Source organism: Pelophylax lessonae (assembly GCF_965119305.1).
Source record: "Pelophylax lessonae genome assembly, chromosome: 1".
Classification (NCBI taxonomy): domain Eukaryota; kingdom Metazoa; phylum Chordata; class Amphibia; order Anura; family Ranidae; genus Pelophylax; species Pelophylax lessonae.
Genome location: NC_138768.1, coordinates 857,196,169 through 857,212,613, shown reverse-complemented (window position 1 = coordinate 857,212,613; position 16,445 = coordinate 857,196,169). Strand labels below are relative to the sequence as shown.

General features: G+C 42.0%; 1 protein-coding gene across 1 annotated transcript; it reads left to right on the top strand.

Moving 5' to 3' along the window:
* Nucleotides 1-7,483: 7,483 nt before the first annotated feature.
* LOC309549954 (vomeronasal type-2 receptor 26-like) lies at nt 7,484-16,202 on the top strand (the record flags this gene model as incomplete). Its single annotated transcript, XM_082250434.1, has 2 exons — nt 7,484-7,595; nt 15,298-16,202. Exon 2 carries the CDS (start codon nt 15,312-15,314, stop codon nt 16,200-16,202), a length of 891 nt encoding a protein of 296 aa, XP_082106560.1. The 5' UTR covers nt 7,484-7,595; nt 15,298-15,311.
* Nucleotides 16,203-16,445: the final 243 nt, after the last annotated feature.

The window sequence follows — 16,445 nt, the reverse complement described above, 5'->3', positions numbered from 1 at the left end:
CAAAAACCTCAGCTCATATCCAGGTAAACATCTAAAAGATAACAGAAATGATATGTGTAATATAATAGGATATGTATTACTGTAGGAGTGAGGTTTGAATGAGACACCAGGATCAAGACACAAGGAGAAAATGCAGATACTAGAGTGTGTGAATGTGCATCAATACATGAAAAAGCCCCATTACGGTGTATGAGACAGTAAAAGTGTAAAATGTAAACATAAAAGTGAATAGATATAAATGTGGACCACCAAATAGGAGAAAGAAGCCAAAATGAAAAGCTACATAATCATCAAAGATAGCAACACACCAGTTGTATACTGTTGTTCTATTCCGCTATTCAATAAACACCCATTTAGGGAAAAAATATGAAATTGCGGCCTAGTCTGCATATGTTACTGTGAGATACACCCTTTGGATACTGTTGTTCTATTCCGCTATTCAATAAACACCCATTTAGGGAAAAAATATTAAATTGCGGCCTAATCTGCATATGTTACAGCGCAACAAGGCACACAGGTCTCACATGGAGGCCCATTTACTGGTGGTGAAGTGGTGCTGTTCCACAGAGTGACTCATGCGTGCTTGCTCCACTATGGCCTGCTGCTGCTCGCACAGTCTGGCCAGCATGTGCAAGGTGGAGTTCCACCTTGTGGGCACGTCACATATGAGGCGATGAGCGGGAAGGCCGAAGTTACGCTGCAGAGCTGACAGGCGAGCAGCAGCAGGGTGAGAACGCCTGAAAGTGCGCACAGACGGCCCGCACTTTCTGCAGCAGCTCTGACATATCGGAGTAATTTCTAAGTAACCTTTGCACCACCAAATTCAGCACATGTGCCAGGCAAGGGATGTGTGTCAAACCGGCTAGGCCCAGAGCTGCTACGAGATTTCACCCGTTATTGCACACCACCAGGACGGGCTTGAGGCTCACTGGCACCAACCACTCATCGGTCTGCTGTTGAATGCCCCTCCACAACTCCTGCGCGGTGTGTGGTTTTTCCCCCAAACAGGCAAGTTTTAAAACTGCCTGCCATTGTTTACCCCTGGCTGTGCTGAAGTTGGTGGTGAAGGTGTTACGCTGACTGGATGAGGAGGCAGTAGAGGATGAGGAAGCGGAGTAGGAGGAATTAGGAACAGGAGGCAAACTGAAGCGCCCTGCAATCCTCGGTGATGAAAGGACTTGCGCCAAACTGCTATCCGCCTCAGGCCCAGCCGCCACTGCATTTACCCAGTGTGCTGTTAGGGAGATATAACGTCCCTGACCGTGCTTACTGGTCCACGTATCCATAGTTAGGTGGACCTTGCCAACGAAGGGCGTTGCGCAGGGCACACCTGACTTTGTCACCCCCTTGCTTGTGCAGGGAAGAGATGGTTTGCCTAAAAAAAAGTAGTGGCGGCTGGGCACGACGTACTGTGGGACAGCCACCACCATAAGGCTTTTAAAACTCTGCGTCAGGCCAGGAATTTTGAAAATGCTGGCATTCAGGGCCAGGAATCGCGGGTGGGTAGGGGGGGTACTTCCACTTCCGCTCCAGTGTTTGGGAGATAGAAAGCTGAACGCTTCCATGGGACATTGTGGAGATGGTTGTTGGTGACCCAGGTGGTGGTGTTGCTGGCAGATCCTCTGTTTGCGGGGTGGCAGGTGTCAGTCTCCTTAAAGAGGTGGATGAAGAGGCCGAGACTGCAGCAGAAGATGAAGCAAGAGGAGCCAGAGACCTTTCTTGGTTTTTGAGGTGTCTACTCCATTGCAGCTCGTGCTTTGCACTTAGATGCCTGGTCTTGCAGGTTGGGCTCAGGTTGAGAAGGTTTATGCCTCGCTTCAAGCTCTGATTGCACAGCATGCAAACCACTCGTGTCCTGTCATCATCACATTGTCTGAAGAGCTGCCATGCTAAGGAACTCTTTTGAGCTGGCTTTGGTGTGCTCGGTCCCTTGCTGCGTTGGGCAGTAGCAGGCGTAGTGTCTAGGGCATGGCCACTTCGCTTTTGCACCCTGCTCCCTCTTCTGCTTTGCTGGTGGCTCTGTGCGACCACCGCCTCTTCCTCCAAACTACACAGGTCACCTGCATGACGTTCATTCCATGTGGGGTCGAGGACCTCATCATCCTCCACATCCTAATTTAAAAAGAAATAAAATGAAAAACATAAACCAGTGTTGGCTACCTCGTCCTCCTCCACCGCCGCTTCCAACTACACCGCCACATCCACCACCACCTCAACCTCCTACTCCATATGGGCCTCGTCCTCCTCCACTGCCGCCGCCGCTTCCACCTTCCACCTACACCGCCATATCCACCGCCACCTCAACCTCCTACTCCTTATGGGCCTCGTCCTCCTCCTACATCATTCAAGATGATTATTTTTTATTTTTCAGTTTTTTTATGTTATTTTAAGCTATTTCCCTATCCACATTTGTTTGCAGAGCACTTGCAACATGCTCTTAAGATGATTTTGCTGCCATTTGCAGCCCTCTAGCCCTTTCCATGTTTGTTTTAGAGCCATTTTAGTGCTCAAAAGTTTGGGTGTGTGTATATATATATATATATATATATATATATATATATACAGTGCCTTGCGAAAGTATTCGGCCCCCTTGAACTTTGAGACCTTTTGCCACATTCCAGGCTTCAAACATGAAGATATAAAACTGTAATTTTTTGTGAAGAATCAACAACAAGTGGGACACAATCATGAAGTGGAACGAAATTTATTGGATATTTCAATCTTTTTTAACAAATAAAAAACTGAAAAATTGGGCGTGCAAAATTATTCAGCCCCTTTACTTTCAGTGCAGCAAACTCTCTCCAGAAGTTCATTGAGGATCTCTGAATGATCCAATGTTGACCTAAATGACTAATTATGATAAATAGAATCCACCTGTGTGTAATCAAGTCTCCGTATAAATGCACCAGCACTGTGATAGCCAGCCTCAGTGGTCCGTTTAAAGTGCAGAGAGCATCATGAAGAGCACTTTACCTTGCAGACCCATTTTGCATTTCTAGTGCACACACTCCCCCTATAGCACCATTATTATTAATTTGTCATTGGCTGATTTTTGCACGTTTGACACTATTCTTCACTTTGATATATTTTTACAGTGCACTATCACAGTAGGTTTTGTCATCAGCACTGGTTATTATTTATTTATTTCCAGTTTCTATTCATTTTCACTTTGATTCTTATATTATCTCACGTCACAGTGGGTGGTTTCTTGCAGTTATAATCACTCCCAGTCTGGGATGTCATTGTGATTACTGGTTAAAGAAGAAGCAGGATCGTACTTAAGTGAAGTTTTTTTTGGGTACACATAGCATGCCTAATGTCCCCAATGGTTATGCATACAATGCACTACTGAATGGGGATCTAAAAAAAAGAACTGAATGATGCTATTTTTATGTTTCCTGTTCCAGCATAGTGCACCTAATTGTGCATGCTAGGGTAATCTTGAAAAATGCTTATGCAGCACTTTACCACTTTAGCAGACAATTACTGATAATGCACTTTATGGCTTTTGTCAGGTGGCATAGAAGGCCCAGTTTTTGGAGTTCTCTAAGTGCCAGCCCCCCTCCCCCTAAAAAGTCTTTTGTCAGTGTATGTTGGAGACTTGGAGTAGAGGGGGGTGGGGAATGATATTGAAAATACATAAATCGTTTACTGTAAATAACATGCTTGGGGATACCCTAAATCTGTACATGATGTTAATTTTCTTAAGTTTAATAAATCTCTTAATTTTTTTCTTTTTTTAAAATTAACAATTCGCTTGGCTTACATACAGCAGCACTCCAATTTGATTAATTCAAATAAAAAAGAAAAATCTGAAGTTGTTTCAGTAGCGACACATGTCTTTTCATGAAGCTGTAATAGGCCCTGTTATCACTAGCAGATAGTAGTTGGCCAGTAGTTCACTGAGGCTGTCCCTGTTCTTGCTGTTATAAAAAATTCTGCTGGTTTGTTTAGATGTTCCAGATTGCTTATCTTTTATTAAATGAAGTGTGTGAATGATTGTTATTGGATTTCAGATCTCTCTTCACACTGATGCAAAACTGCCCTGCAGCTGGAAAATTTCTACCAAACACTCATTAAGATTTAAAAGGATGCATATAATAAAGCAGTGCAAAATTGGCCAGATATTTTTGGTGAGGAAGATTTGGCTGAAATGCATTACAAGAATTTAAAGACAGCAGGTGACACAGCAGTGTAAAATTGGCCAGCAGCGGGAGATTTATAAATAGCATGGCTAGGCCCAAAATTACTAGATACAAAGAGCAGAGCCTGAACCTTTACTACAAGAATAAAGATACTGCAGATGATACAGTAGAGTTAAAGTGACTAGCAGTCAGATAGATTTATTCAGGGATAATAGGGCTAACTGGGGTATGCCTAACTTTTTTTAATCTATGGAAATAAGGGAGAGGGTTCTGTGAATTTGAGTGAAATGACATAAGTTGGTTTAGGTGTACATTGTTCTTATTTTCTTGTACTTTTTTCTTTTAATGATGCAGCCGTATTCTGTAAACAAAAGGCAGATCTAAGAACAAATGGTCAGTAACAAGTGAGTGCTGCACTTTAAGAGTCCCAAACTTCAAACAAATTTCAAACTTCAACATCAAACTAAAAACAGAAAAAGCCCCTAACCCTCTTTCTTGCCTGACTAAAAGCCTGGATCCTCTTTGAACACCAGGATCCACTCTTTCCCCACCCTCCCTAGCCCTTCTATTTCACCTCCACCCTTTTCCTGTTAAAGTGACTGTACACATTCTAATTTTTTTCGCTCTTTTTTTGTTTATAGCACAAAAAAAAAAAAAAAAATTACACAGGTGATCAAATACCACCAAAAGTAAGCTGGTCATTAAGGGGGGAAAATCTTCTGGTCCAGAAATGGTTAAACAAAAGTTCAAATTTACCCCCAAACGATCCCCAAAATACCAACCTCATGAAATAATAGCCTTGCACTAGAACATGAAACAAAGATAGCACAGCAGCTAAAAGTGACTTTGAAACAACTACAACATACAATTAAAGACAAGTACAATTTCCTAACTGACCCCAATCTCTACCTTTGCAGTTTGTCAACTTTCCCTATATTTTTACTAGAAAGTATTCCCCTAGAGGCGGGACTTTGGGGGCAATCACCCATCCAACAATGGTATACTACAAAATTATAAAAATGATTAACATTTATTTAAACATAGTAAAATCTTATAGAGCGGTACATCAAAAAATAAGTAATGTAAAAAAACACATTAATGCGGCTAGTAAAATACATCACAGATGAGAATCAAGAAGTTCCAGAAAAAGGACCTGACGCATTTCGGGTGTGGCCTTCCTCAAAGGTCAACTGGAACTCATCTCTAGATATTGGTAAAAAAATATATATAAGTGTTTTTTTCAGTGTAGCCTCATGGTCAATCCCACAAGGATCCCGGAGGGCCCACAGTGGGCGTCTAAGGAAGCAAGGATAAAGTGGGAACTTATAGAAAATCATGTAAAAAAATAAAAAAAATGGGCATTGGAAATTACATAGTTCATAGATCTGTACCTATAGAGTACGTACAGTAGTATAATTTCAGGTGATTGTATGATGCCCTCGTATAAGAACGAGTGTATTCGTATCAGACAGCAGAATGGAATTATACTACTGTATGTACTCTACTGTGGGCCCTCTGGGATCCTTGTGGGATTGACCATGAGGCTACACTGACCCAATTTATCTGGGTACTACTCATATTTTCCCATTCAGATGCATTTTGTACTTTGAAGATCCTTTCCTTGCCCCGGCTACAACTGGCATCTCTTTTGTGCTATACCATTGTTAACCACTTTAGAACTGCTCACAGTAATACTACTGCGGCAGAGTGGTTCGTTATCGTCCAGCGACGTAGTATTAACGTCGTTGGACACTCCCCCTTCTGGGCGGTGCTTGCGCGCCGCCAGAGGCTCGCTCCCGTTGATTTCATTCACAGCGGGAGTCAGGCCAGGGGAGGAGCAGCGGCGATCGCCGCTGCTCTTACCCGATCGTCGGGGATCGAGTCTGGAGATCCGCCCACTGTGTGTAAACACAGCGGGCGGATCTCCATAGTGACAGGGAGTGACAGATCGGACTGTTCAGCATAGCTGGACATCCGATCTGTCCATGACTCACACAGTCACTTCCCCCCTACACGTCAGTAAGCACCAGGCATACATTAACCCCTCCCTCTCCAATAAAATTAACCCCTTCCCTGCCAGTGTCATTTTTACAGTAACAGTGCATATATATAGCACTGATTACTGCAGTAATGTCACTGGTACCCCCAAAAGTGTCAAAAATGTCAGTCAAGGGTCCGATCTGTCCGCCGCAATGTCGCAGTCCCGCAAAAAAAAATCGCAGATCGCCGCCATTACGCGTTAAAAAAAAACACCAAAAAATGACAGAAATCTTTCCCTTTGTTAGTAAACGCAATAACTTTTGCGCAAACCAATCAAAATACGCTTATTGCGATTTTTTTTACCAAACATATGTAGCATAAAACAAATTGGCCAAAAATTTTTTAAAAAATTGGTTTTTACATCTTTTTTGGGGGGAATTTCATATAAAAAAATGTTAAAAATATTGTTATTTTTTCAAAATAAACGCTATTTTTTTGTTTATAGCGCAAAAAGTAAAAATCGCACAGGTGATCAAATACCACCAAAAGAAAGCTCTGTTTGTGGGAAAAAAAGGACGTAAATTTCGTTTGGGTACGGCGTCGCACGACCGCGCAATTGTCAGTTGAAGTCGCACAGCGCCGAATCGCAAAAAGTGGCCTGGACGGAAGACAGCAAAATCCTCCGGTGGTAAAGTGGTTAAAGTATAGCAACATCCATATGTGGCCCTATACACCTGAATTCAGTAACTAAAGCGGTGTGTATCTTTTAAATCCTTTACTTATATATTGTAAGGTACATCTGTGATGTATTTGCTAGCCGCATTAACGTGTGTTTTTACATTACTTATTTTTTGATGTACCGCTCTATGCGATTTCACTATGTTTAAATAAACGTTAATAATTTTTGTAGTATACCTTTGTTGGATGGGTGATTGCCCCCAAAGTCCCCCCTCTACGGGAATTCTTTCTTTTTAAACTTTATTAGGGATGTTGGCAACTCCCATCCGGACACCCATATCTGAACAAACACACAATTTACTATATTTTTACTAGAGCAGCTTCTAACACAGTGACACTATAGCTGTTCTGTGCCCCATTTATAGTGAGGGGGCTGATGTATCCAGAATCCCTCTTACTGGCTCTTCTATGCCTGAATTTTGGTTAAAGAAATTCTCCTGGGTGAACCGGCAAAATATTTCATCACCCGGTATTTTGAGCTGCAGGATTTGCCTTGAACCCATGATAATAGCAAACCTAAACCTGACCCATATTATTAACTTTTAGTTTGTATAGATTCAGTGGTTCTGATGGACCTCTACAAAACAATAATAATATCTGATTTGTAGGTTTCGGTATCTCGATGTTCAGATCCCTGTTTACCTGGCAGCAGAAAACTGTTTGGATCTTCAATTCATGAATGTTGCTATGAGTGTATCCCATGTCCTGAAGGAGAGATATCCAACATTTCTGGTAGGTTTGTATTTGTTAGTAAGCTGCTTTTGGATTATGTAGAAGTTACAGCTAAAGTTAAAGTATATATCTGGAAAAAAAAAATATGCATTACATTTCTGCAATGTATTTACATTTCCTCATGTTTTATATCTTCAAATAACCTGCAAGTACAGAAATATACCTGTTGATCCTGGCAGAAATGCACTTAGCTCCTTAGACCTGTTGTGGGCTGACAATAAACAGGAGTTTGTGGACTATAAAAAACGGTGTCACCCCTGCCCAGCTGTCTTTTTCTACTACTACTATACAAAACTACTAAATCTCTCCCCTCCTGATCTTTTAAAGATTATTTCCAGCTGTAGTAGGCACCTTTACTCTAGTGATGTTTATTAGCTTCTGAATCTCATGCTGATTGGCTGCCCTGCAACTTACAAAACACAGGAGGTTGCCCAATTAGCACAGGCACCATTCAATGTTGGCTCTGCATTTTCTCAAATGGCTGCAAAGTGTTCTCTGATTGGATGAGACAGAGATCATGATGGCATTGCCTTGCTTCCCCACCTCATTCAATAGGGGAACAATTTGCGTAAATTCAAGACAGAGTAATAACTATGTTAAATTAGCAAACATTTGATTTTATACCTCTAACTAGAATCAGAAGGGTAAGTTATTAAATCAGCAATAAACAATTAATTTATTATTATTATTATTATTATTAATAAACATTAATAAATGTTCAATACAGCATAAAGTATGATGAAAACACTAGGTTATATAAAATACAGACTTTTCCACCCCTTCTGTGATCACCTTACCTCCCTCCCCCTCCAACCCTAAACATTTATATCTCTTTCTTAATTAACCCCTTTCCTTTAATTTTTTTTCTGTTACTGAAAAAACAATAATACAACACTTCAATATCCACAAAATTCTCAACCCTGCCAACTCCAGTAGGTGCTTCGGATGAGTCAAAGATTCAGAATCCCCATCCACATAAGCAAATGGGTGGGGATAGCAGTGACATCACTGCCCAAATAGGCCACTTGCTTTAACCATATTTGGTCAATGATGTCACCCCTATCCCCACCTCTTCCCTTACATAGCTGATGACAGCTCAGGTAGCTGTTATTCGGAAAGTAGTGCCATTGGATTTAGTTATGTGCCCCGGGTCCATTGGGTTTTTAATTTCTGTGAATCAGCGGGCAGTGGGCATCGTGATAGCTGATAGATTTACAAGGAGGGACATTTTTGTATTTTTATTTTTTTAATAAAGGATTTGTCAAACATTTGAGTTTCTTTATTTCTAGATTTCACTTGTTGTGGGTGAGTAGGGTCTGGTATGGAATTCCTTTTTTTGTGGTGTACCCCTTTAAAATACATATTAGATTTTAAGGGTCCTGAGTGCCTATTAGCCCAGAAAATTCATATTTTTGATCTGACAGATTCTCCCATGAAAATCAATTGGGTTTTGGTTTGGCATTACTACTTGAACTGATTCCAGGGAGGTTTGGCTCATTCCTAGTAGATACCGTCAGCCCTTTAGTCCTCCTCTTATTTAAACAAACTCAGGGCTCAATTCACAAAGAGTTATTTTACTCTTAAAATCTGAGATAAAATAACAAATTTTTTTTGCAATTCACAAAAAAACACTACTAAAATAAAGCAAGAGTTATTTCATCAAAATGTGAGGTATTTTGTCTCATGACTAATAAAGAGTAGGGGGGAGCCGAACATCCCTTTGTTCTGTTTGCAGCTGGACTCCCCAACAGGGGAAATGTTCTAACCTGAACAAGTGAATCCCATTGAAGTTTATAGGAGCTGAACAGGAAAAATCAGTAGTGCTCATTTTACAGGCTTATATGCACATAATTTGCCATAAAAAGGGGTAAGGTGGTCTGGGAACTGCCCTGTGGGACATGTATCAATAAAAAAAAAAAAAAACAATTGTTTTTTTCAGGACCAGTGATTATAATTATACTCAAAGTGCAACAGAAAAATAAAAAAATCCTTTAAATATAGTGCCTGTGGGTCCCCTTAATGTGCCTGTGAAGTGGCACATCTGTAGCATGCATAAAACATGCTACAGCAAAAATTACATTTCTAAAGAAGAAAAAAAATAGTCACATCACATTGACTCCCCCCAGTCCATAGCAGGCCCCCCAAAAAATGAAAAAAAAAAAAACAGAGTGGGCCCCCCAAAATCCATACCAGACCTTTATCTGGGCATGCAGCCTGGCAGGTCAGGAAAGGGGGGACGAGTGATTGCCCCCCCCTGAACAATACCAGGCCATCAACATGGGGTGGTAGGTGCTTTGAGGCACGGGGGCTCTGTCCCCCCACACCATAGCACCTTGTCCCCATGTTGATGGGAACAAGAGACTCTTCTTGGCAACCCCGGACTGTGGTTGATGGGGTCTGTGGGCAGGTGACTTATCGGAATCTGGAAGCCCCCATTAACAAAGGGGCCCCCAGAGCCCATGCCCCTCATGTGAATGGGTATCAGGTACTTAGTACCCATGATGTCACGTGACGTCAGAAGGGGCGCCATGCCTCTGGGTGACATAACCTGGTGGCCCCGCCCCTGGCCTGTAAAATAAATGTCAAAATGTGGTACGGGCATTCGGCGAGAGGCAAACTCGGGTGTTCAGCGAATGGCTGAACGGGCAAATGTTCAGCCTGGACTCTTGCTTAGGCCGAAAGATAATTAGGGGAATGGAGGAAAGACTACCGCATTGAACTTATTCTCTCTCTGGAGAAGAGACGCTTGAGAGGAGATATGATATCAATGTAGAAATACTGTACTGGTGACCTTAGCATAGGGAACAAACTTTTTAGAGAAAGGGAATTCAATAAGACATGGGCCACTCACTGAAACTAGAAGCAAAGCGGTTTAACCTAAAACTGCATAAGGGGTTCTTTACTGTCAGAGCTAGAAAACTATTAGATGGGCGCCTTAAAGAGCACAATATACAGGGGTATACAATGTACGGTTAACAGCAAAACACAAACACACACACACACATCATAAATTGAACTGGATGGACTGGTGTTTTTTTTCAACCTCACTAACTATGTAACTATGTAAATAAAAAATATCTTTATAAATGTCAAATATTGAATGAAAATTGTTTTAAAAATAACACACATATATAAATACAGTTTTCCAAAAAGAGAGCTTTGTCATTGGGGAGATTTGGCTTCACTTTTTTCCCATAGCCAAAACAGGAAGTGAGAGGAAGTCCCCACAAATTAAAATAACCCCTTGGGGCCCTCCAGGTCACCATAACTAGTGTCCCCATTGGAAGATTTCCCCTCTATTACTTTTCTATGGACAACCCACAGTTTGGAATTTTCTGTCACTTTTAATGTTAATGGTAAACAGGACAAATAGAGAGGGTAAATCTCCATAACCGGGGCACAGACAACAATAAAAAGCTAACAGGGGTTCTAATCCCTCTCCACTTTATCCAAAACTAAAAAGTCCATACCAGACCCAACCACATCAAAATAGAAATAGGAAAACCGTGTGGAGTCCCTGCTAAAATCCATACCAGACCCTTATCTGAGCATACTAGGGAAAGAAGGACATCGGTGAAAGGAACCGAAGAAAAAAGACATTGGTGGAGGAACAGGAAAAGGAAGACATCCTGATTCCCGTTGGAGCCACAATGGGGTACATTCCTAATTTTTAATAAAGGACTTGTCAAAAATCTTCTTTTTTACACTGCTTTTTTTCTGGGGAATTGGTAGGGGTACAATGTACCCCATACTCCCTCACATAGGGTGGGCAGATTCCTGGGGCCCCCTTTCTCAAAGGGGGCTTCCAGATTCTCATAAGCATCTGCCCGCAGACCCCCATGACCAACAGCCAGTTTGAAATAGGCCCTTGTCCACATCAACATGGGGACAAGGTGCTTTGGGGTGGACATGTTGAGGACATGTGGCCTGGTATAGTTCGAGGGGGGTGCTCACTCCTCCCCCCTTTTCCTGACCTGCTGGGCTACATGCTCGGATAAGAGTCTAGTATTGATTTGGGGGGCCCCACACCATTTTTTTTGGCATGGAGCTTACACTCAAAATCTATACCAGACTGAAGGGTTTGGTATGGTCTTGCGGGGGGAACCCCACACCATTTTTTTAAAAACATTTTGGCGTGGGGTTTCCCCTTTAAGATTCTTACCAGACCCAAAGGGCCTGGTATGAATTTGGGGGGGGACCCATGCTGGTTTTTTTTTTTTATAAATTTGGCATGAGGTTTCATCCATACCAGAATCAAATAAATTGTTCTGATTGGTCAAAGTACAAGTTGCAATCATCTCAAAGTCAGATCAAAAGGAGTTCCCGTTCACTGAAGTCGCATGAAAGTCGGACCTGAAGTCACAGGGCAAAGTTGGAGCAGAAATCGTGTGACTTCCGCCTCAGTTCAGTGTGAACATAACCTTAATGTGGACTGCATAGGCCTATAAAAATAACAGCTCTAATAATAAAAGATTCTGCATTGTAAGTAATAATCGGCACAGAAATAAGTCTTAATTTACTGCCCTATATATCATCCTACAGGTTCATTATAATGTATACTGTACTCATGAACATAGGGGAAACCATCAATAGATGATAGAAAGAGAACATTGACATTCTTCCCAAAATTTGACACGTGTCTTTGTTTTATCCCTTTCACCTTTTACAATGGTGTAGGGGGGGGGGGGGGGGTTACACACACGCCTAGCTGCTACAGGAATTGGGAATTTCTTAATAAAGAGAACCTGACACTATAAACATGTTATTGCATAGGGTAATATTGGTCCCCCGTGCTAGCAATAGTGAAAAAAAATTTAAAACCGTAAAGGTACACCTAAGCGCTCAAACAAATCCTCCCCCCAAAAATGTTTTTGAGCCCCCACCATAACATAGAAACATATACGTACATAAACGCACCAATTAGGGACAACTACATATTGTGCTACACATGCTATATATCGCCCCACACACCAGAGAGAGAGCAACAATTTTAAGGCAATTTTTCAGGTAACTCCAAACAGATGACAGCTTGAAAAATGTTGCTTATGGAAAACTTTGGGTATTGAAGGTTGCTGCCACTTCATCAGCACGCAAAATTTTAGGGCTTATAAGCCAATGAGAAGAGAGAGGGGACGCAGCCGAGCCGTGGCTCTGTGTCTGAAAGGACACACTAAGCTGTGGCTCAGGAGCAAACCTGCTTGGGTGCCCCCACAGCAAGCTGTTTGCTCTGGGGGCACTTGGTGGAGGGAGGGTCCAGGAGCAACAGTGGGGGGCCCAAGAAAAGGAGGATTGGGGCAGCTGTGTGCAAAACCATTACATCGAGCAGGTAAGTATAACATGTTTGTTATTTTTAAACAAAAGAAAAGTTGCATTTAAAAACACTTTAAGCATGTAAAAATATCAAAAGGCCATCTGACAAAAGCATCAATTGTAGAAAAAGTAAATATTGTCATAACTTCTTATTCCGAATATTTAAATGATACAATTTACAATTCAATAAAATAGGGAAGGAGAATGAGGGAGGGAGAATGGGGAGAGGCAAAAGTACAGTGAGGTAAAGGAAAAAGAACAGTGATGGTTGTTGAGAGTTTAGGAGTCTTCCTTCATACTTGAAAAGACAGCGTCGAAGCATATCAAAAGCCTAGAATTATATCATAATAATAATTATTGAGAGGGGAACCCCACGCCAAAATTAAAAAAAAAAGAAAACTGCATGGGGTCCCCGCCCCAAGGCCATACCAGACCTTTTGATCATAGCAGACCTTTTGGCCTTTTGGTCTGGTATCTATTTTGAGGGGAAACCCCACCCTAAAAAAACCTGCACGAGGTCATCCCAAAAATTCATGCCAGACCCTTACGTGAGCATGCAGCCTGGCAAGTCAGAAAAGGGGGGACAAGTGAGTGCCCCCCCTCCTGGACCATACCAGGCCACATGTCCTCAACATGGGGGGGTGGGTGCTTTGGGGCAGGTAGAGTTCTGTGCCCCCAGCCCCAAAGCACCTTGATGGGGACAAATGCCTCTTCCCAACAACTGTGGGTGGTGGTTGTGGGGGTATGCAAGCAGGGAGCTTATCTGAACCTGGAAGCCCCCTTTAACAGGGGGCCTCCGGATCCCATCCCCCCATCCTATTTACATTGTACCCCTACTCATTCACCCAAAAAAGTGTCAAAAATAAGTAATAGTACACAGGTTTTTGTCAAAGTCCTTTATTAAACCTAAAGAATGCCCCCTGTCATAGCTCTGAGTCTTCTTCCTCCAGTCTTCTCCCTCCGGTTCTTCTCTCTCCCGTGATTTCTTCTTTCTCTGGTTTTTCTCCCTCCACTAAATTCTTTTTCCTTTGGTTCTTCTTCCTCCGGTACATTTGCCTCCACTGTCTTCTACTGCCGGTTCTTATCCATCATGATGTCTTCTCCTGCTGTTGTGTATTCTCTGGCGTGTGCCATTACTTATATATCCTTTCAGTGAACCATTACTTATATAGCCATGGGGCATGGTCATCCGGTGACATCATCTGGAGACCCTGCCTTTTGCTAGAGTCACCAGAATAAGAAGACAGTGGAGGGAGAAGAATCGGAGAGAGAAGAATTGGAGAAAGAAGACTCGTTGGAGCTACGACAGGGGACATTTTTCATTTTTAATAAATGACTTTGTCAAAAACCTGTGTCCTGTTTTTATTTTTTTCTGACACTTTTTTTGGTTAATGAGTAGGGGTAAAATGTCCCCCTACTCATTCACATAGGGTTGGGGGCCAGGATCTGGGGCTCCCTTGTTAAAGGGGGCTTTGAGATTCGGATAAGGCCCATGCCTGCAGACTTCCACAACCACCGGCCACAGTTATCGGGAAGAGGCCCTTGTCCCCATAAACATAGGGACAAGGTGCTTTGGGGTGGGGGGGGGCAGAGCCCTCCTGCCCCAAAGCACCTACCCCCATGTTGAGGGCATGTGGACTGGTATGGTCCGGGGGGCCCCTTTTCTGACCTGCCGGACTGTGTGCTACGATAAGGGTCTGGTATGGATTTTAGGGGGGAACCCATGCAGGTTTTTTTGGCATCAAAGGGTCTGGTATGGTCCTTGGGAGTGGGGGGGGTGCAGTTTGTTTTTTATTTTGGCTTGGGTTTTCTCCCTCAAGATCCTCAGAGCACAAGTTGAATGCCACAAGTCTGGTCAGTTAAGATGATGATCTGACTTTGATGCGACTGCCGACTGACATTCAAATCAGTGGGCTGAAATCATGCCCAAGTCAGGCCAAAGTAGTGCAGGAACCTTTTTCAAAGTCAGACTGACTTGTGTCGGACCAGTTAAGATGGCTCTCATAGGGAAATATTGATTTATACACGTCATGCTACATGTGCTCCCAAAGTCGTAGCGTATGTCGCACCAGTGTGAACCGGCCTAATGGGTGTTTGCTTAATTGCTGTTTTCTGCTGCAAGGGAATCTCCTTGTTTTGCTGTAACACTGACCAATAAACATGGGAAGAAAGCTCTTAAACCGACTTGACACTTGAAATACCTCTCCGGGAGCTCTCAGTTGAATCTCTCTCTCTCCCTCTCACTCTCTTTTTGTATTAAATCTCCATAATAATAGATATTTAGTATATTTTATTATACTCTCCAACAATGCACTGATGAAGAGCCATGGATCATTTTTTCATAGAAACTTTGACACCAATGTTCATTGTGTTTGTATTTTCCTTCCTGCAGACAGTGAAAACTGCATGAAATGCCCTAATGAAGAATGGCCAAATGAGAAGAAGGATCGGTGTGTTCTAAAATTAGTGGAATTTCTCTCCTATACTGATGATACAATTGTTGCAGTATTTTCAGCTGTCTCCATCTTCTGTTGTCTTCTGACTGGTTTAATATTGGGGATATTTATACATTACAAGGACACCCCGATTGTTAAAGCTAATAACCGAAATCTGAGCTATCTTCTCCTGGTCTTCATCATGTTGAGCTTTCTCTGTGTCTTCTTGTTCCTCGGTCGTCCAGTAGATGTAACTTGCATGTTGCGTGTAACCTCTTTTGGTGTCATCTTCTCAGTTGCTGTCTCTTCTCTTCTTGCCAAAAGTATCATGGTGTGTATTGCTTTTAAAGCCACCAAACCTGGGAGTGCCTGGAAGAAATGGATGGGAGCCAAACTGCCCAATTTTATAATTTGTGTGTTCTCACTTGTTCAAGTCATAATCTGTGTTTCTTGGTTGTCTATTTCTCCCCCCTTCCAGGATCAAGACACTTACTCATATCAGGGAAAGATCGTCATTCAATGTAATGAGGGTTCAGTTATCGGCTTCTCCTCTGTCCTGGGATATATGGGGCTTCTGGCAGCTGTGAGTTTCATTATAGCTTTTTTAGCCAGGACATTACCTGACAGTTTCAATGAAGCCAAGTACATCACCTTCAGCATGTTGGTGTTCTGCAGTGTCTGGATTGCCATGATCCCAGCCTATCTAAGCACTAAAGGGAAAGACGTGGTAGCTGTGGAGATTTTTGCTATAATGGCATCAAGTGTTGGACTTCTTGGCTGTATTTTTTTCCCAAAATGTTATATAATTCTGTTCACACCTGACCTGAATACAAAAACAGGTTTGCTTGAAAATAAACGATAATTATTTTTTTTAATTTATGATGACCCTTGCAAATAAAAATATAATCTATAAATAGAGCTAACATTATCTTTATATCTACTGTATATCATGAAAATGTTAGTATTTTACTAATGTATTAGGAAGAGAATGAACACCGTTAAAGTTTAAAATACTTACTCTTCCAATAGACAATTAGTATAACATTTTGCTTTCTTGAAGGTTCCTACCACTAACCTAATATAGAACAAAGAAAGTCACTTAGCA